Source organism: Indicator indicator, chromosome 1 (genome assembly GCF_027791375.1).
Source record: "Indicator indicator isolate 239-I01 chromosome 1, UM_Iind_1.1, whole genome shotgun sequence".
In the NCBI taxonomy this organism is placed as follows: domain Eukaryota; kingdom Metazoa; phylum Chordata; class Aves; order Piciformes; family Indicatoridae; genus Indicator; species Indicator indicator.
Genome location: NC_072010.1, coordinates 93,192,136 through 93,219,965, shown reverse-complemented (window position 1 = coordinate 93,219,965; position 27,830 = coordinate 93,192,136). Strand labels below are relative to the sequence as shown.

General features: G+C 46.8%; 1 protein-coding gene across 1 annotated transcript; it reads right to left on the bottom strand.

Moving 5' to 3' along the window:
• On the bottom strand, positions 1-26,570 carry WDR3 (WD repeat domain 3). Its single transcript, XM_054381497.1, has 26 exons — positions 26,400-26,570; positions 24,259-24,468; positions 23,721-23,839; positions 22,563-22,641; positions 22,135-22,230; positions 21,511-21,621; positions 20,435-20,536; positions 20,217-20,314; positions 19,201-19,296; positions 18,652-18,882; positions 14,156-14,249; positions 13,757-13,858; positions 10,369-10,454; positions 10,042-10,177; positions 8,951-9,007; positions 8,147-8,247; positions 7,888-7,999; positions 7,645-7,779; positions 6,137-6,187; positions 5,455-5,520; positions 3,737-3,829; positions 3,148-3,195; positions 1,731-1,774; positions 1,123-1,251; positions 354-447; positions 1-171 (listed from the first exon to the last, which is right to left on the bottom strand). Exons 1-26 carry the CDS (start codon positions 26,568-26,570, stop codon positions 16-18), a joined length of 2,817 nt encoding a protein of 938 aa, XP_054237472.1. The 3' UTR covers positions 1-15.
• Positions 26,571-27,830: the final 1,260 nt, after the last annotated feature.

Genomic DNA, 27,830 nt, shown 5'->3' with positions numbered 1-27,830 from the left:
CTTGGGCAGCAAATGCTAAAGCACTGCAAGAACCATCTTCTCTTTCTTCTTCCTCTTCCTCTTCTTCTCCTCAAAACGGTCAGTAGCATCAGTAAAAAACGTCACCTCATCCTTGGCCTCTATCTCTCTCTTCAGGAACTGGAGCCCTGCCATGTTGAATCCCAACACATCCTGTAGAGACAGACCAGCACCACACAGTTGAGCACAACTGAAGCTTGCTCCAGGACAGAAGGTCCTGCACTGGGCTGCCCCAAAAAAACTTTCCCACTGGACACCATAGGCAATGTACACTGCCAGCCACTGGCCCACCCTATTACTCCAGATTTTGGAAAACAGGAAGGTGCAACACTCACCCGGGCCTCACTGACTCTCGAGATGGTGGTTTTCTTCAGATTTTCTATCACTGTCACCAACATGTGGTTGCCTGTGATCTGTCCAAAATGTATCCTGGGAACATAGCAAGCAGCATTTTTCTTATGAATATCAGACAGCCCCTCTCCCAAGCTTCTCCAAGTTCTGGACATAGCATTTTTCTTAAATTGGGCCTCTCTAGACCAGCCTTGTGTAATAGGCATGAGCAGATTTATCTGGAAATGCTCTTCTCTGAAGGTTCCCTTTAGGACACAGTAGTTCAAGGGAAGGCCTCACTGAGGCATTTGCTGAGGGCATGGGCTCTACAATGACTCCATGCCATTGAAATGTGCTGCACTGCATCCAGTCAATCCATTCCCATACACCATTTGCTGTGGGTTACAGCAATTCCTTATCTCTGGCAGAGACCACATCATTACTCCCAAGGACACTTTCCAAGAGCTTCAGACCCAGAGATACGAGGAAGCCAAAATTTCCCCCTTGCTCTCATGCTACACATGTTCACAGCAAGCAAGGTCACCTTTGCAGCTCCAGGAAACACAGTATGTTCTCCAGCTCTGCGCTGTCCCTAAGCCCTGACTCACACCACCCTTCTGGTCACATAACTGGCACAAAATTAGTTCAAGACATGCACCAGCATGGGGGGCCCAGAGGAACCAACAGGCCCACTGCTGACCAGAGAGCCCTGTTAGGCCTTCCTCAGGTCCAGGTTCTAAAACCAGCAGATCTGTCTGTGCAGGTAAAACTCACTTGAGCAGGAAGAGGAGAGCTCGGCACAGGAGTTCAACTTCTGAACCCAGCTGAATGTATTCATTGAAGAGTTTGAGCAGGTCAGGGACATAGGAGAAGGGCAGCACTAGGAGAGACTCTTCCAACTCACTGAGGAAAAAGCAAAGGGACAGAAGCATTAGCTTCAGCAACTGCACTGCTAAAGATGTGCAGGAAACACTTCCATATAGGTAGGCTCTGCTATAAAAGCTGTGCTAAGGATTCATCACTGTGGGTCAGTGCATGTGCAGACTACAACCCAGGCCAGCAGACGACATCTGTGGCATGGGGAACAGGCACACAATCTTCCTCTTCACACAGCTTCCTGAAGCTGCTCTTCACGTACATACGCATCTGCAAGCAGCCAGCCCACACGCACGAGCTTCATCCAGCACTCCCCATGAAATAAACCATTCCCATTCCCCAGTTCCATGCACACTCCAAAACAGGCTGCCAGTAGAGCTCCAGACTTCTCAGCACTGCCCACACCCAGCATCAGAGACTGTTCCAAGACCTCAGCCAAGTCCTGGGCCCAGAAATACAATAATGAGTCACCAACTCGTTTCAGCAATAAAGCTCTTGGGACTCACCTTGACTTGACCTTCTTGAAAACTTCTAGCACATATGCAGAAGGCTGTAAGAGAGGAAAGATATCAGCTGTCCTTATCAAGAAACATGCCAGGACTAATGTGTGCCTTGAGGTCCATTTCACACAGGTAAAACCATGCAATTTTTTCTTGTGAGATGGGCAGATCAAGCTGAATATAATAGAGCAAACCCCTTTGGCTTCAATCAGCTGCCAGTCTGGCAAGTTCTCCCTCCCCAAAACATAAACCCAGCCTCCTTAGGATAATCTAACCTGGTGAAGAAGACTCTGAAAAATCTGATTTATATTCAACCAGAAAATCCTCTCATATTCACTTGTACACTGGATAAAAAGCTTGGTGAAACAGACAAGTTAGACATAGAAAGCTTTACACAAACTCAACTTCCAAAAACTTAATTCCTGCCGCTCCTGTTTGGCAGATGCAGCACAGAGCTGGGAATCGCCAAAGAAAAATGCCTAACTCCTAAGTCAAAGGATTTCATTCACTTCTGTTCAGTCTATTCAACTTTTAATTAAATTCACCTCTAGTAATGGAAGAAAGGACAGAAAAGGTCTTGTAAGGTGATTGCAAGTGGTTAGGAGGAGGATAAAAGGGAGAAAAAAACCAGGGATCTTCCTAACAGTAATTAAAAATGCAGTCTAGGAATACCCCTTGGAATAAATCAGAGAAATCAAAACTGATCTACTCAGAGGAGAGTATTTTATCAGTGAAATCCACACATCCATGGATGTATTATGAAAACTCTCAGAATTTAGTGAAAACTCTTGTTTGACAGGATGACACAAGTGAGAAATGCACCAGCTCTAGCCAGCAACACCTGGATGCTGAACTACCACGCAAAATATTCTCCACATAAATTCTCTAAGAATAGAAACAGAACCAGTAACTGCTGCCCCAACGCCACAGAAATAAACCTGCAGCAGCTACAACACAACCCTGCCTCGCTCAGACCTGCCCTGATGTGCTTAAAGCTGCACAGGCAGTGATCTAGGGTCAGGAAGCCTTCAGGTACTTCCAGCTCCTGCTTCTTGACTCAAGGCAGCATAGTAGGTATGCTGGGACAAGTGTTCCACAAGCAGAGCTTCTCCCAAGAAAGAGAGTAAGTGACATGAAGTACTTTTGTTCATGGTCTGACATAGTGAATGCTCATCAGATAACAAGACAAGTCATAGCTTGCAGCTACACTTTCAGCTCTCAGCCAAACACCTGGACTAGCAGATGGTTCCAAGACACAGTGACTTTCAGCCAGTTTGCTGATGATACAGAACTGGGAGGAGTGACTGACATCTTGCTGGGCTGTGCTGCCATTCAGTGAACCCAGTGTTTTGGCTCAGCCAGCAAACCAACCAGCCCCACTCCAGCTGAGAGGGGCCCACAGTGGCCTGGTCATTCTACTTACTGTGATATTTCCATAGGCACGGAGGATGGGATTGACAGGAAACGGAACCTGGAGACAAAGAAACGGTTAGAATGAGGCAGGTGTGCGTGTACAAATATGTATTCAGAGAAAACCTGGTAGAACCTCTCTCTACTGTGGGTTTGAGTGTCTTCCTGCAATGCCCACACTTCTGCCCTTCCCAGATCTTCACTGAAGGCCTCATTTGCAGCCACTATATAATCTCAGACTTACGTGACTAACTCAAACACGTATGAACTTTCTTCCATCTACATGCAAATTCTCCCACTTATATCACAGCCCCAGATTTAGCAGGGAGTGTCAAGATGAAAGCAAAGAGGTGGCTTTGGGATGAATTTGCAGCAGCATGCTCCCACAGGGACAAAACGGTGGCTTTAAACATGAAGATGGTTGGAAAGAACAGACCACCAACCATGCCCCATTGCACAGTGCCATTTTGTTCTCCGAAGGATTTCAGCAAATCTCTGCTATTTCTAGCTGTCCCAATTTATCTGCATGCTAAGCCTTTCCACCTGAGCTGGAAGAACACACCCAACACATCTTGGGATTGGTACATTTCTAAGTCTTTTACCTCTTTTCCTGCAGCTTTGCATATGGCCTTGTGTTCCTTTAGTTTCGCCGTTTCTTCTCTGTACAGCTCGACAGCTTCCATGATCCGCTCAGCCTGTGCAGGATAAGAACAGCACATCAGTGACACAGAATCACAGAATTACCAAGGCTGGAAAAGACTTCTGAGATCATCAAGTCCAGCCTATGACCTAACCAAGACATCAGCTAAACCATGCCACCAAGTGCCACATCTAGTCTTTTCTTTAAAGGCCTCCAGTGATGGCAACTCCACCACCACCCTGGGCAGTCCATTCCAGTGCCTAATCAGCCTTTCTGTGAGGAAATGCTTCCTAATATCTAACCTAAACCTCCCCTGGCATAACTTCATGCCATGCCCTCTTGTTCTGTCACTAATTGCCTGGGAGAAGAACCTGTGTGATGGTTTAAAGACTTTTTAATTTTTCTTCATAAAGTTCAAGCAGAGAAAGTGAAATAATGTAAATAAGTCACTATTGGGTGTAAGAAAGCAAAATAATGATTATTCTAAACACTTCCATTGGAGAGAGAGAAATGTTTAAGTATCTCTACTCAAAATAAGGCTGGGGAGTTGGGCAGTCTTGGTTCTCACCTTGTTCGGCTTCTGTCTGTTTCTTCTTTTCTGGCTGAAGATAACATACTGACCTTAACAAACTAAGCCTAACAGCCTCTCTGCTTCTTGACTCTGCCTTCTGCCAAGGAGGCCTGGGGGGATTCCTTCTGGCTGGGGGGGAGGCCTCTTGGGGGAAGCAAAGGGGGCTTGGTTGTGTTTTTCTGTTGATTGTACATATTGGTAAATGTTGTGAATAGTGTATATTTGTACATATTCATTGCATTTCATCATAGATTGTAGATTTGCTGGTAAATACAGCTTTCATTTGCTTACAGACTGAGCTAGCCTGGTCATTATCAGTGTGAGGGGATTTCAGCTCTCACACTGTTACAGCCTGACACCAGACAAGTCAAAGCAAAGCTCAAACCCAGCTGGCCAGAGGCGGAAGCAGAGAGGCTGATGAGGCTGACATGGAGCACCAGACGATGTCTCGCTCAAAGATTAACCTCTACTCCAGACTGCACCACTACTTTGAGCACATCAATCATGCCCTGAAGATGTCACACACCATCCACATCCTCCCTGCCCCAGGTAGTATCTGCTGGAGCTTCAGTTGTTACCTTGGCATTGAAGTCCCCCCACAGCAACCAGTACTCCTTTGAAGCACAAGCCAAGGTCAGGATATTTGACTTTTCAGATTAAGGACTTCCTCGGTATTTATAATGGGTACCAGACTTGAAATCTGCAGCCACGACATCACCTACTCCCACACCTTCCTGGTACGCCTCCTGACTCAGGCATTGCGATACATTTCCACCTTCCACAGATGCCCACGGGACTGGGCAGCTTTTCAGAGAGACACTTAGAGAACACTCTGGCTGCCTTGTACTCCTTTGGACTACAAACTCCAAAGGGAAAGAGCAGCCCCCTCTGCCCCACACATGACAGTCAGAAAATATGCAGCTACAGAAGCCTCACACCTGGAGCAGGACAGACTGCTCTTGCATGCTCTTGGAGGAAAAGGGAATTTGCCACTATGAGACTGCACAGGTTAGTCCTCTTCAGAGCAATGCTGTGACCCTGTGACAGGTCCTTCTCCTTGAGAGGTTGGTAAGACACAAAGTCATGCTGGCAGACCCACACAATCTTACCGCTTTGATGGTTTCAATGGTCTTCTTTCCTGCCAGCCCCGTCTCTCCTTGCATCTCTCCAGCCACCTACAAAACACAGTTTGCAGCTCCATCCTTCTGCAGCTGACACACACAGGCTCCCTCTGCATCCTACCACATCCCATACTAAGAAAAGCACCAGCCCCATCCCCTAGGCTGGTCATTTATCTGGAGAAATACTGGATTTCCCAAGTGCACAGCTCTTCCTCAGGAACAGAGGTACCGCATTAATGCTGAGCTCCAAACACAGCTCTGCCAACAGAGGTTGAGTGACCCGATCAGCAACACAACCCAAGCATCTGAGCAAGAGGGATCAGGTTTCCCCACCCATCCTGACTACAGGGACCTGGAAGCAGCTATCAAAAGGCAGGCCAGCCTTTGTACGCTGCTGGTGTGGACCTGAACTGGGAAGATAGGAAGGGGAACAGCACAGCAAGGTCCGCAGATACTGTGTAGCAGTTTGACGAGCCCCACAGGCTCTCCTGAAGTTGTCCATAGGTAGTCAACTGTGCCACTAGGCAACCACAGCTTCAGCAGCATCTTCTCCCCTGCACCTCCCCAAACCAAGGAGATTGTCAGTCCTCTCTGACAACTCTTCTATGCCTCCCACAGAAACAGCTCTTCCAGACTTTGTACAGTCCAACACTCAGATGAGGCAACTCACCACAGGCTGCTCTTCCTTTGCCACGCTCTCTTCATATTCAGCTTCTCGTTCCTACAGTGGGTAAGAGAACACAACATACAACATATTGGCACATGTGAGCAGCAAGCAAGCAAGGGTACAAGTCCCTCCCACACTGGTCAAGCAAAGGAGCCTTGCAGCGTTGTACAGCCCACTGCCAAAGCAGGACAAATCACCAGAGATCAACAATGCCAGTGCAAAACGTCTACTTGTCCCTGGTCCCAAGCCCACAGAAATCTCTCAGATCACAGCAATCTCCCAGACAAATCGAGGTCTCAGCTCTGGATGCAGGGGATAGCCCTTAGGCAGCCCACCAAGCTGAGATAGAGACAACGGTAACTCAACACCACACCTTCCAGTCTGGCACACATCACGAAAGAAACATGCATGGAAAAGTCCCAGGGTTGTCCTAGTGTGCAAGAGAAAGAGCTTCCCATCAGGTAATTCACTGCTAGTGTATTCATGCCCACCTTGTTACTTGACCCAAAACAGACTGGCACCTGGGAAAGGAGCTGTCTCTATCTCTCCTTTAACCACCATCATTCCTAGCACACCAACCACTGGGCAGCAAGATCCTGCCTATAGGTCACCTCAGCTCACTGCAAACAGGCTAGGACAAAAAAAAAATCCCCCCCAGTTTATTGCAGGTTTCTCATCCACTCCTGCTTCTACACATTTCTACATCCTTCCCCCACTGTTTCAAAACTGCTTTAAGGGGAGAGCCAGATTCCTCTGAGGGACAGTAAAAAGACAAGAGTTAGAAGTTATTCCAAGGGAATTTCCAGTTGAATAGGAGACAATCCCCGCAGTGGTTCAGCATAGGTGCTCAGGCAGCCTGGAAAATCTCCTTCCTTGGAGACCATCATGTATGAAGACAAGTCTCTGAGCAGTCTGATATAGCTTTAAGGTTAACCTGCAGTGAGCAAGGGGTTGGACTCAAGATCTTCATCTTGAATTCCTCCTGTGAGTCTGATTCCTCACAATACTGGCTCAAATGGAGTAGGAAAGGGGTTCTTCCAGCATCCCTGGGCTACTGAGACAGAACGGACCTCTCAGTTGCCAGAGAGCAAATCAAGAATAACTGCATGCTCTCCATCACTCCAAAACAGCCACTTGCATTGAAAGGAGCACGAGAAAATAAGAGAAGGTCAAAGACTGTTGCCAACAGAATTGCAGAAAACCACAACTACAGAGGACAGACTGGGAAGCAAGAGAGAAGCAAAACAGACAGCAGTTCATCCAGGCATCTGCAGTGCAGTACAGACAGACAAAGAACTCGCAATATCTGCAGTGGTGCCTTCAGACAGCTCAGAGCACCAGTACCATTGTGCAAAAGATGCCAGTCCACCCTGGGCACCTCAATACCAAGCTGCAGTTAGTAATCAGCAAGTCTGCCAAGTGTGGAGCCAGACTCTTCCACAGCGAAAAATACCTGCTGGAGAGAAAACAGCTCTGGAAGTTGTATTTGACAGAAAAGACGTGACTCTCACCATCTCCCTCTCCTCTTCCAAAATAAGTGGCTCCCTCGTCCTTTCCCAGAGGCGCAGGGACTTGTCATGGGATGATGACACCACGTAGTCTCCATTGGGACTGAGTGCCAGACACCACACTTCCTTGTGATGCCCCTGCATGACAGAAGAGAAAAAAGTTGTGAACATGACCCAGCTCCCAACCCCTGAGGGACAGGCTGCCCATTCAGGGATAATGCTTCAAGAGTCTCCATAATCTCCTACCTCCAGCGTCTGGATGTGCTCAAATTTATCTGCATCCCATTGCTTTATCTTGCTGTCCTTCCCAGCTGTGAAGAAGAGATGGGATTTTGCCACAAACTGCAGATACATCACACTGGAAGGAAAAAAAGCTCAAATTCACTCACTTGGAGAATACTGCAGACCTCCCCGACTCCGTGCTGGACAAAAGTGTTAATTGCTGGACCACAACCCTGGAGGTAAGACAGTCCCCAGTCCAGAGATGCTGTAGGATTTGACTAACCTGTCATCATGGGCAAAGAGAGAGCGGTGACAGTCCCCAAAATCCAAGCCCCAAATCTTCACATTCCTGTCAGCAGAGCCAGTTGCAATTAGAGTCCCATCCTAGAGAGCAACAAGCAGACAAGAGTGTGGGCAGCTGGCTGGCAGCCCCAAGAGGAATTGCTGCTGAACCAGTGATAAAGCAGTGCTGAGCAGACAGGTATATATGGCTCTTGAAAGATGCCCTCCTGATCCCTTTACGTCATCTAACTGAAGTGGATCATGCTTATGGTATCAGCACAACCCACTGACAAGTGAGCACCCTGGCTGTCTTCTGAACTTCTGCAGGCATAAGACCTTAGCTGTATCCTGAAATTTTTGGCTTCCAATCAGTCTTATTCCAAGGACACTCCAGAGCAAAATGCAGCCCAAGAATGAACAGGCATGAAGAGGCTGCTTCACCTCAGCACCTGCTCTCTTCTCCCACTAACAAGAATTGAGGCTCCTCTCACACAGCTGGTACCTTTAGCAGGGCAAGCTGTACCTCTTTCAGAGGAGTGTGAGGAACCACCACAGCATTTTGATTTCCACCTGCTCACAAAACGCCCTGGGCAGTTCTGTGATGACTGCTAATCTGTGGCCTCTCCCAGTGAGGGCAGGACTGTGGGATAAGGAGGGCCTTTTGCTGTGTCCCATCAAGAAACTGCTAAGTCAGGAGCAAGGAGGTGACAAGAAACCATTATCTCAGAGGCCTTGCTGCCAGCAGAGGTTCTCACAGTCATCTGTATCACCACAGTCCCATCTAACATAAAGCCCTAATACTTACATAGGAGATGTCCATACACAGCACTGGCAGCTTGTGTCCATACAGCGAGAGGAAAAACTGAAGCAGAAGAAAAACATCTCAGTTATATATGCTGGGTAGAGATACAAGAAACTCTCAAGCTCCAGGCTAGTTCTGCTCTGCTTCAGGAGCTTTTTCTAGCACTGCCCAACTTTCAGTCTCACCCTGAACACTGTTAGCAGCAGGGCCATGATCACAGAGAAACACACAGAATAGTAGGAATTGGAAAGGACCCAGTGTCCAGAACTGGACATAGTACTCCAGGTGTGGCCTTACCAGAGTAGAGAGGGAGGAGCACCTCCCTCGACCTGCTGGCCACGCTCTTCTCAATGCACCCCAGAATACTCTTAGCTGCCTCGGCCACCAAGGCACATGGCTGGCTCATTGCTGTCCACCCAGTTCCCAGGTTTTTCTCTGCAGAGCTGCTTTCCAGCAGGTCAACCCCTAACCTGTGCTGGTGCAGGGGATTGTTCTGGGGCAGAACTTTTTGAGCTTCGTGAGGTTCACCTCTGCCCAACTCTCCATCCTGTCCAGATAAAATGATGGCAAAACTGGGAGAAGGTGAGAGCATCCAAGCAAGATGAGCTAAACTCCAGTGCTAATCACCACCGTTTAGAGAGTTTACCTCTGTTTCTTGTTGCTGGTCTGTCTTATGTCACTCCCTAACATCCATGCACTAATACACAACTCATAAACCCACCACACACCGCTCACAAGGAAGATGTTTCTCCCTTAAGCTTTGCCTCTGCTATGCTTTATTTAATCCCAGGTGTGGCACATCCATCCCCATCCTTACAGCGCCTCATAGCTCTGCAGTACCATCACACCCACAGGGCTGAATGAACCTTACCACCTGAAGGTTCACAGCACTTTCCAGATGGAAAATGCATCCCCTTCCCTGCGCAGGCCAGTCATGATTCTGACAGCCTTTCTAGCAAAGAGGCATCTGAAGTGGGATGCGTGGTCTCTCTTTGATTCTTACAAGTGTCCTGCAATAAACAGACACTTTTCCTATGTATTCTTAAGCTTCCACTCCCTGTCCATTTGGCCTCACAACCCATTTGGCCACACACCTTGAGTGTATCAACGTAGAAGATCTTCACAGTGCAGTCCAGTAAGGAAACAGCCAGCAGCTTCTGGTTGGGGCTGTACCGCACGCAGAGAACATCTTCATCGAGCTGCAAAACGCGCACGTGTTTCATGCAAAGCCTGGGGACAAGAAGAGGGGAAAAAAAACAAGTGTTATCCCAAACAAACAAGCTGGGAAGAGGCACGAACACAACTCTCACACTGCACCCTGGGAAAGCAAGTTAATTCTAACACACAGCAGCATCTCATTCCTCCTGACAACCTGAGCAAGACTAAAGCTGAATACAGCCTAGAAAGGTTTATTTTCTTACCTCTTCTGTACACTGCTCTCATCCTTCACAAGCTCAAACTCCCAGAACTTGACACATTTATCAGCACCTCCTGTCACAAAGCCATGCTGCAGGGAAAACCAAAAAATAATTATTGTGAAACCAGCTCTGCTGTAAACCAGAAAAGTTCTAGAGCAAGGAGTCAGCCACACACAAGGAGGCTTATGACATGCCCCTCATTTCTGCAGTATTAGTGATTAGGTGGACGCCACCAGAAGCACTTGCTCTGGCTGGAGCACACATTAACCATTGACTGAACAAGAACAAAAATGTCAAAACTAAAAAGTTTAAACCAATAAAAGTAGAACATTCAGAGGCTTTGGAAAGGAAGTCTAAGACAAAGATTCCAAATGCAAATCAAGACATGGACTGAAACTTTGGGACTGAAAGCAGTCATCTCAGCTGCAGGCAGCTGTGAGCAAGCTGACACTGCTACTTCATCACACACACCTACACACCTTGCCACCACCCCACAAGCACAGCCTTCTAAAGGAAGAATGCTTCAGCGTTATTCCTTTTGCAGTAAGAACACAAATAAAATCTGTCACACGTTTTAATCTGTACCACAGATAAATCTCAGGCAAGTTTCTACTTGTTTTGATTTGCTATAGTTTTGATTCTACTAAAAACCACTCCAGTTTCTAGTGCAATGAGACCATAAATGACAAAGGCCAACACAACAAACAGAAGGAAGTGAAAATTGATTGAAACCAGGATGAACCTGAACTGTGGCAATGGAGAAAAACTGGTATGAGGAGTGAAAGACACAAAGAGATTTCTATAGCCAGATGTGTCGGTGTGAGCTGAAATTCCCCCCCCCCACCGACAATAACCAGGCTAGCCCAGTCTGGAAGCAAATGAAAAGCTGTATTTACAAGCAGAGTCTAAAATCTACGATGAAATGCAATGAATATGTACAAATATACAAAATTCACAACATTTACAAATATATACAATCAATAGAAAAGCACAACCGATCTCCCTTTGCTTCCCCCCAAGGGGACCCTCCCAAAGGGGCCTCCCTCTCCCAGGAGTTTCCCCCCCAGACTCCCCTGGACAGAGAAGCAGAGTTTGTTAAGCAGAAAGTTGTTAACTTAGCTGCCAAGGTCAGTACGTGTTATCTTCAGCCAGAAGAGAAGAAGAAACAGCAGCCAGACAGCCCAGCAACTGCCCCCACTGCAGAACGCAGAATGTGCAGGTGCCCACTTTGTTTTGGGTAATAGTTCTTAAACATTTCTATCTATCCAATGGAAGTGTTTAGAACAATCGTTATTTTGCTTTCTTACACTCAATAGTGACTTATTTACATTCTTTCACTTTCTCTGTTCTGAACTTTGCAAGGAAAAATTAAAAAGACAGTTTCAAACCATCACACCAGAGTGGTTACGCTAAATAGAGTGAATGTGCATGTAAAATGGGAACATTAAAAACAACTTAAAGTATGTATTTTCCGTAGTACTGACCCATTTATAGAGGCAAGCATGACTACTGTTAAGCAGCAATGGTCAGTAAACATGAGCTCAGTAAACATTCCTGATCTGCTGTGATTATGGTACATTGTTTTTTCCTGGACATATTACAATACAGCGATGAAAAAGTGCTCCAGAAACTCACAAAGCTGTCAAGCCATGACTACCTAATGCCAGACATTATACAATATCTCAGATCTCTCAAATCCAAGACTTTTAAAAAGCATAATGAGGCACTCTCTAAACTATCCTTGTCCACTCTTAGCAACTTTGGAAGTACTGGAGGAGATCTAGGGACAAACTAATGTAGCACCGTAATTCAGACAGAAGAAACAGGCAGGCTTGGTCAATGTAGCCATAGTCAACAGAAGTAATAGGGAACTGCAGTTTCTCTCCAACAAACAAAATAAACTGAATATGGAGAAAAGATATTATTAATTAATAATAAAAAATAATTTGACTGGGATTATCAATTTCCTTAAGATTAAAGCTGTAGTTGATAGCAGTAACTGTGTTGCTCAGGCAAGGCATACCTCTTGGTCTGCATGGTACATTTTCATTACAAAACTAGGATAATATTGAATCATAAAATTGTTTTGATTGGAAAAGACCATTAAGATCATCAAGTCCAAACATTATCTAACTCTACCAAGGCTGGTGCTAAAACACGTTTCTCAGCACCACATCTCTGCATTTTTGAAACACTTCCAGGAATGGGGATTCAACCACCTCCCAGGGGAGCCTATTCCAGTCTTTGAGAATACTTTCAGTGAAAAGGTTTCTTCTAATAGCCAACCTAAACCTCCCCTGGTGCAGCTTGATGCCATGTGCTCTCATCTATCCCTTGTTACCAGAGAAAAGAGACCAACAGTCACCTCACTACCATCTCCTTTCATAATTCAATAGAGCCCATACTTGTTAGACTAAAGAAGACCAGTGAAGAGGTTTCAAAGCTTCATTTTAAACAAGAATCATCTAATGACACTATGCTGCTTACAGACTTTATCAATTACTAGAAAAATAACCAATTAAATATATCTAGATAATGTCAGAGCGATTCAATCTATCTGAAAGAGGGCCCAAAAAGCACCAAAACGTTAATGTGTATGTTAGGAAGCAAGAATCTGAGCCCCATGTAAACAATTTCTGTGAAGCAGTGCCCCAAAACAGGCTTTGAAGGACAGAGTGGATTATCTGAATATTACACTCTCAATGTAGAGCTATCACCAAGAGAGATAATTTAAGTTCTTGTATGGATTCAAAAGGTACTGGTGCACCTGGCACTGGTATAATTCCTATTACACAGTGCACCCAAATTCTGGAACTACCAGCAAAAACAAAGAGACTCCAGTAAGTATCACAAGCACAATTAAGAGTCTAGAAAGCACATCCTGCAAGGACAGAATTTCATCCTAATGGACATCAGATAGACAGGGAAGGTGATTTGGTCACTTCTTGAGTGCCACACACACACCCCCAAAAAAAAACAAAACAAAATACATCACTATTAAACAGGTAACTTCAGCAGACAAGCAGCAAATTTAAGGAGGAGGATAATAAGCCATTGCAGCAGCTGGAATGCACCCACAAGCTATGTACTGCTACACACACAGACTTTATCAGGGAAGTCCAATTGTTCTCAACCATGCAGAAATATAAGGCAATGCAGATGGCCCCACTCAGCCCAAATGGTGATTGCCATGTACCACACAACTAGAAAGGTATTTCATCAAGCTGTGTGTGTACCCACAGTTAAAGTTCTTAGACACTACCAGCTGCATCCTCCACCTCCCAGAATGAGGAGACCCGACACTCCCACCAGTAGTGCAAACAGCACTACAGGGAAGGAGCTACATGCAAAGATGTGCATCAGGTGATACTCAGCAGGGTGGCTAAGTTACCTGGTCTGGGGAAAGAGCAATAGACCACACCGCTCCATCATGAGCATCCAGTGTCTCTATCAGACTCCCAGAAGCCAGGTCATACAGCTGCAGCTTCCCAGTCTGTGGAGAAAGATAAATCACAAAGGACAAATCAACCCCCCTTGCCTTCACAACACACAACAGCTCCTAGCAGAAGAGCACCCCTGCCACCCACCTCCCAAACAGTCAGCCTCATTAGATGGCTATTACAAACAGATAGCCAAACTCTGAATCTCCTTTAGGGGTTTCCCAAACTCTCCCCAGGTGTCCAGGTCAAGCCACAGGAGCTACACAGAGCCTGGGAACAGAACAGAACCTGACTGTCAGAGATGTTTTTCCACCTCAGTGACGTTTGCAGAACAGAAGGAGACTGTTTACCTTGGTGCCAAGGATGACCTGTCGGTCTCCTGGGACAAACAGCGAGCAGAGCGCGTACTCGCAGTCCATCGTCCGGATGCACTGCAAGGTCGATCTGTGGACAAAGGCAGAGCCCAAAACCTCATCACACACAAGATCTGGCCCACTACGTGAGAATCACAGAATGGTAGGGGTTGGAAGGGACAACCTCCAGACATCATCTAGTCTGATTCCCCTGTTAAAGAAGGTTCACCTAGAGCAGGCTGCACAGGAACAGCTGGGTTTTGAAAGTCTCCAAAGGAGACTCCACAGCCTCTCTGTGGTCCTCTGGCACCCTCAAAGTAAGAAAGTTTTTCCTCATGTTTAAGGGAAACCTCCTGCGTTCCACATGCACAGATTGCATTGGGTTGGAAGAGACTCTTCAAAAGTCATCTTGTCCAACACCCCTGCAGTGAGCAGGGACACCTCACTTCCAATGAGATTAGGCTACCCAGGGCCACATCGAGTCTGATCTTGAATGACTCCAGGGACAGGGCCTTAACCACATCCCCAGGCATCCTGTTCCAGTATTTTACCACTCTCATTGTAAAGAACCTCTTCCTTAAGGTCCAACCTAAACCTACCCTGCTCCAGTTTAAAACCATTTCCCTTCACCCTGCCTCTACAAGCCCTTCAGAACAGCCCTTTCCCAGCCTTCCTATAGGTTCCCCTTCAGATATTGAAATGTAGTTGTATGGTCTCCTTGGAGTCTTCTCTTCCCCAGGCTGAACACTCCAAATTATTTCAGCTTGTCTTCAAAGGAGAGGTGCTTCAGCCTTCTGATCATCTTCGTGGCCCTTCTCTGGACCCACTCCAACAGGTCCCTGTCTCTCTTGTGTTGGGGGCCCCGTAGCTGGAACAGTACTCCAGATGAGGTCTTACCAGAGTAGTGGCAGAATCACCTCTCTAGATCTGCTGGCCACACCTCTTTTGATGCAGCCCAGGATGTGATTTGCCCTCTGTGCAGCAAGTGCACATTGTTGGCTGATGTCCAGCTTCTCATCCACCAGTACCCTCAAGTCCTTTTCTGCATGGTTGCTCCCAATTTCATCATTCCCCACCCTGTACTGGTATCAAGGGTTGTCCTGACCTAGGTGCAGGACCTTACACTTTGCCTTATTGAACCTCATGAGATTCTCCTCAGCCTACCTCTCCAGCCTTTCCAGGTCCCTCTAGGCGTCCAGTCCTTTAGTCTTCTCAACTACAGCACTCAGCTTGGTATCATATGCAGACCTCCTGAGGGTGCACTTAGTCTCGCTGTCTCTTATCATTGAGGATGATATTGAACAGCACCAGTCCCAATAGAGACCCCTGGGTGACAACACTTCTCACCTGTCTCCATCTGGAGATTGAACCATTGACCACTACCCTTTCCTTATCCACTGAACAGTCCACTCACCAAATCCATCTCTCTCTAGTTTATAAAGGATGTTGTGGAGGACTGTGTCAAAGGCTTTACAAAAGTCCAGAGAGATGACATCTCTTGATCTTCCCTTGTCCACTGGTGTAGTCATTTCATTGTAGATAGCCACTAAGTTGGTCAGGCAGGACTTGCCCCTGATGAAGCTATGGCAGCTGTCTCAAATCTCCTCCCTGTCCTCTGTATGCTCCAGTATAGCTTCCAGGAGGATCTGCTCCATGATCTTTCCCAGGCACAGAGTTGAAGCTGACAGGTTGGTAACTTCCAGGGTCCTCTCTTTTACTCTTTTTAAAAATAGGTGAATTGTTTCCCTTTTTCCAGTCTCCAGGAACTTCACCTGACTACCATGACTTTTGAAACATTATGGAGAGTGGCCTTGCAACTACATCAGCCAATTCCTTCAGAATTCTGGGATGCATCTCAAATTTATGTAAGTTCCTCAGGTGGTCCTAAACTTGATCTTTTCTTATGATGGGAGGCACTTTATCCCACTGGTCAGCACCTAGCAGTCCATTGACTCAGGAGGGGGATGGAGCAAGACTGCCAATGGAGGCCGAGGCAAAAAAGTTATTGAGTACCTCAGTCTTCTCCTCATCTGCTGACACCAGCTCTCCATTCCCACTCTTCAGAGGGGGAACACTCTCTAACTTTTCTTTGCTGGTTGATATACAGAAGCCCTTCTCCTGTTATTCTTTGCATTCCTTGCCAGATCCAGCTCTAGCTGTGGCTTAGCCTTTCTGATGCCATCTCTACACAACCAGGTGTTGTTCCTATACCCCTCCCAGGTTACCTGTCCCTGCTTCCAGTGCCTGTGCAGTTCCCTCTTACTCTTTATTCTGACCAGGTCTCTATTCAGCCATGCCAGTCTCTTCCTTTCCTTGCCTGATTTCTTACACATGGGAATCGAGAAGTCTTGTGCTCTAAGGATAACGTCCTTAAAGATCTGCCACTTTGCTTTGGTCCCCTGTCCTTGAGGATCTTCTCCCATAGGGCCGTACAGACTAACTCCCTAAGGAGATGAAAGTTTACCTTCCTAAAATTTCATGTCCTGACTCTGGTCCTTGCCTGTCCCATAATCCCTTACAACTGCAAACTCCACCAGTGCGTAATCACTGCAGACAAGGCTGCCCCCAGTCTTGACATCAGTGAGAAGTTTACTTGCATTTGTGACCATCAGGTCCAGTACTGCAGTCCCTCAGGTAGGACTGTCTATTATCTGGCTCATGAAGCCACCACCAAGGCACTGCAGGAGTCTCCTCAATTGCCTACAGCTTGCCACGCTGTTTTTCAGGGTAGCTGATGTCAGGGTAGTTGAAGTCCCCCAGGAGGACAAGAGACTGCAAGTGCGAAGCCTCCTCTAGTTGGAGTAGGAAGATTTCATCAGTGGGCTCCCCTGGATCAGGTGGTCTGCCACAGATGCCAACTACAAGGTTCTCTTTGTTGCCTTTTGTCCCTAAATTTATCCATAAGCTTTTGACCTGTTCATGGCAGTTCTATTTTGTACCCATGTTCCCCTGTCCTAAAACTGGGCACCAGTGAAAAGACCCCAGTCCCATCCTCTTGACCCCCACCCTTTAGATAGTTACAAGCATTGATAAGATCTCCCCTCAATCACCTCTTTTTCAGGCTAAACAGCCTCATGTCCTCTCAGCCTCTCCTCATAAGAGAGGCTCATCCCCGTTGCTCTCTGTTGGACTCTCTCCAACAGTTTCCTGTCTCTCTTGAACTGGGGAGTCCAAAACTGGACACAGAACTCCAAGTGTGGCCTCACCAGTGCAACAGAAGAGAGGGAGCTGCTTGCTGTGGATCTTCTGGCCATACTCTTCTTAATCCACTCCAGAATACTGTTGGCCTTCTTGGGCACAAAACCACACTGCTGGCTCACAGTGAACTTGTTTTTTAACAGCACTTCCAGGTCCTCCTTCACAGAACTGCTTTTCAGCAGGTCAGCCCCTGATCTGTACTGCTGCAGGGGGTTATTGCTCACCAGGTGCAGGACTCTACACTCGCCCTTGCTGAACTTCATGAAGTTTCTCTTTGCCCATTTCTCAGCCTGTTGAGGTCTTGCTGCATGCAAGTGTCAGCCACTCCTCACAGTTCTGTATCATTAGCAAACTTGCTAATAGTACCCTCTGTCCCTTCATCCAGGGCACTGATGAGTATGTTGAACATGATTGCACCCAGTACTGATCCCTGGGGAACACCACTAGCCACAACCCTCCAACTCAATCCTATACCATTGATCACAACCCTCTGTGCTCTGTCATTCAGCGAGTTATGACAGTAACATGCTCCAGAGGGGCCTCAGCCTACAGCTATCTTTTAAACTGGGGCTAGAAGATACACCACCACCCTGTGATGACCCAAATGCCATCCAGCATTACTGCTGAGAACATTGACCACAAAACCATGTCACGACATAGCTCAGCATCACAACTTATTGTTGTAATGAGCAAGGACAGAGCTCCAGTTCTCAAACAGCAACTCCTGTCATTCAGGAGAGGAGAGCAGTGTAAGATAGCACACCTGAAAGGAATAGAGCTTGAAATCGCACCACTGGGCAACCACCAGAACATTACTCTAGATCAGAACAGCAGCCTACTCAGTCTAATATTAGATCCTTCAGAGAAGAAGCCAAGAAACCCACACGCTCCCTAAAGAACAGGCAGTAGCTAGTTTAGGTTAACGGTCAGTACCACTTATTAAAAAGGAGAAAAACCCCAAAACCCCAACAAAATATAGTCTGTATTACACTGCTACGTGTGACCTTTGCATTTAGGGATTTGGTTTTCCATACTTGCTACTAAACTCAGCCTCTGTGCTGCTTTACAGCAAACTCTATGAATTAGTTACATAGCTTTAGCTCTTCAGCTTCTCAGTTTCCCTAGTAAGGAAAAAAAGTCAAATAGTTTTCCATTTTCTTCCTTTACTTCATTCACTATTTCATATTTCTCCATCATCCTTTCTTCCTTATCACTGCCTCTGAACAGAACAATCCACAAGTCCTGTGAGACTGACACACATAGGGCAGGGGGGCTGACAAAACTGGACTGCATACCTGTTCCAAATCTTCACAGACTCTGCAGCTGCTGAGAGAATGGCAATGTTGTCAGAGCTAAAAGCCAATGTCCTGACATCACTGCGGTGGCCTCCAATGGTTATCTTGGATGCACGGACAGCCTGTGGGACCTGTACTGACAGGTTCAGGTTGTATGACTCAATGACATTGTTCTGGAGCAGCAGTACGATCTTCAGCTCTCCTTTTGGAGAGAGAATCAAGTCGAAGGACCTATTTTATCAGACAAAAATCAGAGCTGTACATAGGGGAAATAAAGACAAAATGTAGGAGGGATCAAGCATCAAATACAACTGAGAAGACAGAGTGCATGCCACCAGCAAGTGCACACTAAAACACAGAGGTGTGTAAAGGGACCACTTGTGGAAGAGGTGTGAACGGACTGGAGACCCTGCTAGGATTCTTGCCAGCTCCAAGCTGTACAGATGTGGACGGGGAAACTAATCCTACACTCCCTATACTGAGCTGTGCAGGCATGCTCAGGTAACTGCATAATGTCAGCTCAGACTCTACAACAGGCTTTCCACTCACTTGATTTTAGAAGAAGCTTTGATGTTAGTGACCCGTTGAATCTCCTCCTGCAGGCTCAGCTCCACACTCCTTTCAGGCTCCTCCTCAGAGTTCTGTCTAGAAACGTCAAATAATGGAGAAGAGTCAAATAACACAGCTAGCTAGCATAGAGAACAGCATAAGGAAACCACTTAACCTGCTGAAAACAACCACCCTTTTATCCATCAGTGCTGACTATTTAAGAACAGAGTGAGACAGTGAAGTTCAAGCTGTTACGCAGACTGCTGAAGAGAAACTGCCTGAACAAAGAAACCTCTTCTAGAGCCAAATCACTTGAATGAGGCATGCCAGAAAGACAGATACAAAACTGACAATAGAATACTATGTTTGACAGGGGGATCAGCTTTTGTCCATCTATTCACAAGAAGTCCTCAGCCACTGCCAAAAAGTATCTCCAGATTTACATGGCCTGTGCTTCGGTTTCTACCCTGGAGCCAGACCTCTCCCTAAGGGCTGTTGTGAGGCTCCTGTTAAGACCCAGGATATCCAAAGAGCCACTCAACACAAAGTAAATATTAAGAAAGCTCTTATTAAGAAAGCCTGGATCTCTGCTTGCTGTAAAACAGGAGATGAGGTATCAGAGTCACTCTGACGTCTTGGATGAAGCTCTCATTCCTGTATGCCCTATCAGGAACTTATGTGACGCACCAAGAGGTGTAAATATGAATGTCAGATAGAAGCAAGTGGCTCTGAAAAAAACATTTATGTTCACTCCTTTGCATACATTAGCTTTTTTCACAGGGAAAAAACACAGAAAGGAAGGCATTTCCTTAGTCCCCAGAAGCAAGCATTGCTCAGACAAGGATCAAGGATACACAGGAAGAGTAAGCCCAAGACACAGGAACAGTAAGCCCAAAATACAATAGACAGAATGACCAGTAGCTTGGAGTTCAACCACCGTGTCATCCTGCTGACAGGCTTTTCTAGCAGTTCTCTTGACACACACAGCACCCAAATACATCCAGCAGACTGCTTACTTGGCTTTTTTCTTCGCTTTCTTCATTTTCTTTTCCAATTTTTTTTTGACTTCCTCCTCAGAAAGGACAGAGAACACTTCCAAAATAGCATCTGTTCCCTAGAGGCAGAGCAAACAAAGTCAAAGGCATGCAAAGTCCTGGCTGGCCCTTGCAGAAATTATACAAATTCTCTAACAGCCTCCTCTACAGCTCGAGAGTAGAGGCCCCCCATTACTCACATGGCAGGCCAAAATCTTGCCAGTTCGGTCCGTGGCGAGAGTCACTACTCGGTCTCTCCCTTCCCGCATGATGGACCCAACTTTGCTGCACTTTACAAGGCGCTATGGGGAAACAATGAGAAGCATTTTGGTCTGAAAGGTCAAATGAACTTCTCAAGCAAACTCAGAAGCCCATTGGCAAGGGAAACAAAGAGCAGAAAAAGGAGAAAAAAAACCTACAGGGTCCTGGTAGAACAGCCACCAAGGATAATCTAGGGACAAAACAAGCATTTGTGTGAGCTATAGGCTTGTATCCTTATTCTATTGTATTTTAGGGGAAATAACCATTGATTGTCTCAGTGGAAGAGTAATTTTTTTGGCAAACCATAGTCATTTAAGAGAGAGAGATGAATTTTTATGCTACAAAGACAACAGAGATCAGCTCCTCTCTCAGAAAAGCATAGGTAAGAACAAAGACTCTTAAATGCGGCTGAAGGGAGAGAATTCTCTGGAGAGGAAATTGGAACAGTACTTAAGAAGGTCAGGTATCTACCATAACTACATAAAGTAAGTTTGACATCTGAGCTGGTCCCCAGAAAGTTCCACCAGAAAGCAGATTCAGTTAAGTCTCCACCAGCAGCACAAGTGGGAATGGCTTTCTGCAACAGGATCTCATACACTGTTTCATTATGGTGCAGCACTGAACTCAGCAGCTTTTCACCAGCTAGTAACTATTTTATTCCCATGCTGTTTAATGGAAGATCTCTGTCAGCACTGTCAAACTTTAAGGAATTGCTAGTCCTCCCCAAACAGAAGGCAAAGAAATAGCTTTCCATGGAGAATAAAAGTTTGGCACACATACTTCTGCTGATGTTTTGCAGGTAGATGAGACAACTTCTGCTGAGGAAGATGTTACAAAGCAAGACATGAATTGCCATGTTTTCCTCAACAGGCTAAAAATGACATTTGGGGTATAAACCCAATACATAGCAGCAATGTGTGAGCAACTCTAAAACTCGTGCTGGCTCTGCAAGCAGCACCATGCAAATGGTCTTAGAGACACCATCCCACAGACAGTGTGGGAAAGCTGAGCTTACATCTTCAGGCTGCTCATCCAACTCTAGGGTCTCATCCTCTTCAGTGTTTTCTTCTACTCCAGGTGAAGATCCTTTGCTTTTCTTTGATTCTGGCTCATCAGGGTCTTTTACCTATTCACAGACACACAAAAAACCCCAGAAGGAGTATTTTAAACCACAAGAGCTACAGTGTTTGGGTTTTTGTCTCACACTTCATTTCCCTGGAGGAACAAGTGGTTAGCAAACACTGCAACAAAGAAGTAGCTTATAGCATGATTTTAGACACCAAAAAATTGTGTCCCCCCCTGCTTATCACAGAATATATCTTTTTGGAAGAGACCTCAAAGATCATTCATCATTTACCCATACGACTGTCTTCTCTAGTGCTAAGCCAGATGGCAGGAAGATCTGATACACTCTGGAAATACTGTTCTGGAAGTGCTCACAGCTTCACTTGGAAGCTCACAACATAAAAAACAGCCAAGTCTACCCTCAGAGCAGTTTCTGGATCTCTCAAACAGCAAAGACACTGCTTTGGTTCTGTTTCCCAGAACATCAATTAGATTTAACATATTCCAGTCCCCTCTTAGCTCAAAGACAAGTAGCTGGACTAGACTGTGAGGGGATAGAGAGGGAATACCTTACCTCCTGGATGTAAGCAATATTCCACACCCTCAGCTCACTGTCACCACTCCCAGTGATCAGACGCTTCTCTTCAGATAGCAAAGCCATCCCCCAAACCTGTGCAAAGGCACAATGTGAAGAATTAGCTTATGGTGTCTTTAATTGTCATACCACCAAAGAAGCATCTTTGATTTATTTAAATGGCAATTAAGAGGAGATTGGATCTAGCCAGGACCTTTTCCAGGGACATTTGTATTGGAATCATCACTCCCTACATGTTGATGACAGCTCCTGGAGAGTTTGAAAGTTTCTTGCCTGCCTAATGACAAGCGAAATAGATTACAGTGCCAGTTCATAATTCCTGAGAGCAGGAGTTGCCGGGAAAAGCAGAGCTGGTCATGACAACCTGAAGTCCCTGCACCCAGCAACTCCCCATACATCCCCTTTACCTCAGTACGGTGTCCAACTAGAGTTTTGAAGCAGTGCTGGGTATCCAGATCCCACCATTTCACCAAGGTGTCTTTGCCACTGGAAGAAAAAAGAAAAAGTTGAGACATGATGAAAGACTGCCAAAGCTTGTATACTTAGAAAAGTGGTAGATATACAAAAAAATCTAAACCATGCCACAACATTATCACAGAGCAGCTGCTCAAACACTGAATTCTCCAAGCATTCCCATATGATTTACACTAGGTGATCCTGCTCTAGCAGATGGGTTGGACTGGATGATCTGGGGCACATCATGAAAAGCGTCCAGCAAGTCCAGGGAGGTTCTCCTCCCCTCTTCTCTGCCTTAGTGAGACCACATCTGGAATACTATATCCTGTTTTGGGCTCCCCAGTTCAAGAGAGAAAGGGACCTACTGAAGAGAGTCCAATGGAGAGCTACAAGGAAGATTAAGGGACTTGAACATCTCTCCTATGAAGAAAGACTGAGAGACCTGAGGTTGTTTAGTCTTGTGAAGAGAAGGCTGAAAGGAGATCTTATTAATATCTCTAAGCTGGTGAAGGGTCTGGAGAACAGGTCTTGTGTGAGGAGCGGCTGAGGGAATTGGGGCTTTTTAGTCCAGACAAAAGCAGTCAAGGGGAGACATTCTCACTCTCTACAACTCCCTGAAAGGTTGGAGTGAGACAGGGGTCAGCCTCTTCTCACTAGTAACAATTGATAGGATGAGTGGAAATGGTGTCAAGTTGTACCAAGGGAAGGCTGGATTGCATATTAGAAAGAACTTCTCTGAAAGGGTTCTCAAATGCTGCAACAGGCTCCCCAGGGAGACAGCTGAATCCTCATCCCTGGAGGTGTTTCAAAGATGCAGAGATGTGGTGCTGAGGGATATGGTCTAGCACCAGTCTTGGTAGAGTTAGGCAATAGTTGGACTCAATAACCTTACAGGTCTTTTGCAACCAAAACGATTCTATGACTCTATTTGGACTCAAGCACCAGACTTAAGAAATATAATGATGTGACAAAATCATATTCTGACATGGTGGTGGGTCTGAGTATCACAGGCCAAGAAGGGAAATACAAATGGCAGTAGCACCTAGTGTAAATTGCAAGTAAAACCACAGCTGCTTTCCTCATTGACCACTACACTTACTCTGACTCACCTGGTGACCAAGAGGTTCTTCTCCTTCAAGAAAAGGACTTGAGTGACTGAATCCTTGTGTCCTCTCAGCCGATACAAGCCACTCTCATTGATGACATCCCACACAATGACATCTGTATCCTGGAACAGAAAAGAGAGTCTCCCAGGGACTGGCATTTGTTTCTGCAAAACACCTACCTCTGAGACTGAAAAGATTTCTCAGCTTTCTCACTTTGAATTTTAATGCCAGGGATGACAAATGCAAATGACATTCCTTCCCCAAAGGTGCATAAATGTAGCTCTGTTGTGGCTTGACTGGCTTTTGCTGTTCCTGATCTCACAAGCTTCTTTACCTCAACAGCTCTACTAGGACCCTACTCCTGCCCTGTCTCCTCCCTGACGCTCTCCCAGCCCCTGGCTCCCCAACTCTGATGCCATCTCATTGCCATCCTCTGGCTATCGGCAGAACCCACACTTCAGACATCAGACATTACAGTGCAGGTCAATGCTCTCCACAGAGCGTCTCTGAAAGGACTCTCCCCTAGATGTGCAGTCCTCACCTTTGAGCCAGATACCAGCCGGCCACCCAAATGGTCATACTGCATGACTGTAACTGCAGCCTTATGTCCATTGAAAGTGACATTTGCTTCTCCACTTAGAAGGCTGAAGATACGGATTGATCCATCTTCATACCCAACAGCCAAGTGCAACCCATCTGGAGAAGGGCAGAGGCAACTGACCTCCTGCTTGAGACCTTTAAGGATAAGAACCTGCAATTTTTAGGAGACAGAAACAAACATAATGTTGATAAACGACATGTCAGAGCCAGATACGTACGCAGCAGAAAGAATATTCTCTGCTCTTCTACTGAGCTTCCAGCTGAGTGCTTCTGACACTTCAGAAGTTCACTTTTCAGCTTCCTGCACCAAAGAGTGTCATTAGCTCGATTTTACCATGGCAGACAGCAGGTAGAAGAGAAGTAATTTATCATCACTGTGGTGGTAGGCCATGACACATGGCCCAGTACATATCCAGACAGGCCTCAAGATTTCTAGACAGGTCCTTTCTCTCCCCTCCTTCCTGCCACAACAACAGGGCAACGCGGGAAAGGAACAAAGGGGACAGGACCTTGCCTGTCTGGTTAACGATGCCCATCTGGGGTCAGAGCAGGTAAGCTCCCCCAGATACGAGGTCCTGGCCTCTGCTTTTTATGGTCATAACCTGGCAGAACGCTTTCCATTGGGTGGCTACATGTTAGCTTTAATGCCCCTAACTCAAATCTGTCTTGCTCACATCTGCTGAAGCCTCGCCTCACTTCAAGCCTCGTCGTCTCGAGTGTCCTGCCTTGCTTTGGGCGTCTGATCCATAGCCCTGGGATAAAGCCTGAGCCTCGAACTGGATTACAAACCGACGGTTTCTGGAGCCTGTCAGCAGAGAGAGCGAACTAGGGACCATCTCCAAATTCCCACTCTAATCCTTGTGAGTAAACCCTGGCCTGCTCATATTTTCCTAAGGGTTATTGGTTGGCCTTTGGTTTATAAGTGGGTGAAGCTATTTGTGTCATAGCTTTTTCCAGTCTCTGAACTCTCTAAATTGTATCAAAATTGCCACAAGCATCCCGGAAGAATTCAGGACCGAATAGAACCTGTAAATAATTCTATCAGTTTTTGTACATAGTTTTGGGGTGGGGTTTTGGGAAAATAAAAATAACTATATTTTATAATTCCCACCTCGTTAATTTAACCCCAAACTAATACAATCACCAAACAGAAAACTGGTGCAGAATGAGACCCGGAACTCTGAAGTCCACATTTCTGCCCCTGTATTTTAAGTGCCAGAGAGCAAGGGACATTGGTTGAGAGTAAAGGCTCCCTCTTTCACTGCACTAAAACTTGAAAATAACAAAAACACCTCCAAAACAACATGCCATCAGCCACCATCTTAGTGGCTGTTAAAGCAAATCCGGAATTCAGTTGGTAGTGGACAGTAAGGAGTGGCTACAATGTTTTCAGAATCTAACAGAAGGAAGCATGCATTCAAGTCCTTAAACTTCCAGCTCACAAACCCCATATAGGATACAACATTCACATGGGAAAAAGAGTTCCACAGCAGAAACAAACTTCACAACACTCCTGTTTCCTCTCTACACACTACTGCTGGTCACCAGCTAAACAGGGAACAGCTGTCACAGAATCGCAGAAGAGTAGGAGTTGAAAAATACCTCCGGAGATAATCTAGTCCAACCCCTTGGTAACACAGGTCGCACAGAAACATATCCAGGCAGGTTTCAAAAGCCTCTAGAGGCAACTCCACAGTATCTCTGGGCAGCCTGATCCAGCCCTCCGGCACCACTTTCCTTATGTTTAAGTGAAACCTCCTGTGTTCAAGTTTCCAACCTTGTGGCAGCAACTCCTCTTCCCCAACTGAGGTACCAAACACGAACCTCAAAGGATCAGCAGCGAGATTCAGCCAGCGCGTACCCACAGCTGCAGACTCGCTCCACAAGCAAACCTCGAGGTGTGCTCAGGCTACAGAACAGGGGAGAAGCTGCAGAGACGACACTGCCCTTGAAACGCAACCCCTAACACCAACAGTTATGCATGTGACAGTCCAAAAGCGCCGCGCACTGCAGCCCCCCCGCTCCTTATCAGCCCTGTCACCCGCCTCCGGGGAGGGCTGCCTGGACAGTCCCGGCACTCACCTTCTCTCCTTTCCGCGTATCCCAAACAAAGACGTGCTCGCAGGCAGGCACGGCCACGCAGCGGCCCCGCTCACCACGCAGCGTAACGAAGACCACGTTAGCCCTGGCACTGGCCACCAGCCCGAAGAGTGCGGCCGGCCCGTAGCGCAGATACTGCCGCGTGAGGCCCATAGCGGCACCGAGGGAAACGCTGGGCTGCGGGGGGAAGGGGCCGAGAAAGCCCCGGGCCGGCCTGTCCCGCCGACGCGGCTACTGCACCGCCTGCCACACGTGCGGAGCAGAACTCCCCGCACCGCCGGGACCGGAAGTGCGTGCATGGGCAGAACGGGGCCCCACCGGAAGTGAGGGTGTGAGGCCGGTGGGCGGGTAGCCCTTGGTAGGGCCACGCCGGGGCAGGAGCGGGGCTACTCCCGGAAGCGGAAGCGGGCGGCGGCCGCACCGCTTTTCTGGGTGATGTCGCCAAAGCGGTGCCGATTGAGACCCTGTGGCCGGGCGGGCCAGGCAGCGGTGGCACGATCTGCCGGTGAGTTCTTGCTCGCCGTTGCTGCTTCTGCCGGTGTTTCTGCGCTGGGGGGGCTGCATGGTAATGGTGGGGGAGGAGAGCGAAGCAGCTGACTGCTCGCCGGCCTCGCCTCCGGCGGTGCATCTTACCGGCAGCTGAGGTGCAGGCGGATGATGGGCGTGAAGGGCTTCGTGCTCCTCATCTGCCGCTCGCTTTTTTTCCGCCTGCTGAGTCTTCCGTCCCTGAGGGGATGCCTGTGCCGTGGGGGACCTCGGGCAAAACCTGGGGAGAATGTCAAAGTGGAACTTATGTGCATCCCTTTTTGACTGTCTGCCTCTTACTCTTGTACGAAGACCCCTGGTTTTGGCTGTTAATCATAAGAAAGATGCCGTCGTAGATGAGCTTTTGGGTGGAACCACTCTAACCACTTCTTGTTTGTTGCCTCTCTCACGGTTCTTCGTGGTGAGAATTCTATTTAGGTGCTCTTATGGCTGTTTTGGAAGTAGTGTCAGCTTTTATTACCCTCCGTTTGAGTTTAGATGGTTGGTTGGTTGGGGTTTTTTCCTAGCTAATGAATTGCCATTTGTGAATGCTATATTTTGAATTTGTTATTGGTTATGGGCCTGTAAAAAAATATTAAACAGTAGGTATGTATGTGGCAAACTGAAAATAGCAAGGCAAGCAAGACCCTCTACTCAGCACTGGTGAGGCCGCACTTTGAGTACTGAGTTCAGTTTTGGGGCCTTCACTACAAGAAAGATACTGAAGTGCTGGAGCCTGTCCAGAGAAGGGCAGGAAACTGGTAAAGGGTCTAGTGAACAGATCTCGTGAGGAGTGGCTGAGGAAATTGCTGTTGTTTAGTCTGGAGAAAATGAGGCTGAGGGGGGAGACCTTCTCACACTCTACAATTCCCTGAAAGGACATTATGA

Coding starts and splice junctions, on each gene's coding strand:
- WDR3 (XM_054381497.1), bottom strand. CDS start 26,570: ATGGGCCTCACGCGGCAGTATCTGCGCTACGGGCCGGCCGCACTCTTC. Junction 20,537..21,510: donor TGGATGAGCAGCCTGAAGAT/GTAAGCTCAGCT, acceptor GTTTCCCCATAG/CGCCTTGTAAAGTGCAGCAA. Junction 3,196..3,736: donor GCAAAGCTGCAGGAAAAGAG/GTAAAAGACTTA, acceptor CTTTGTCTCCAG/GTTCCGTTTCCTGTCAATCC.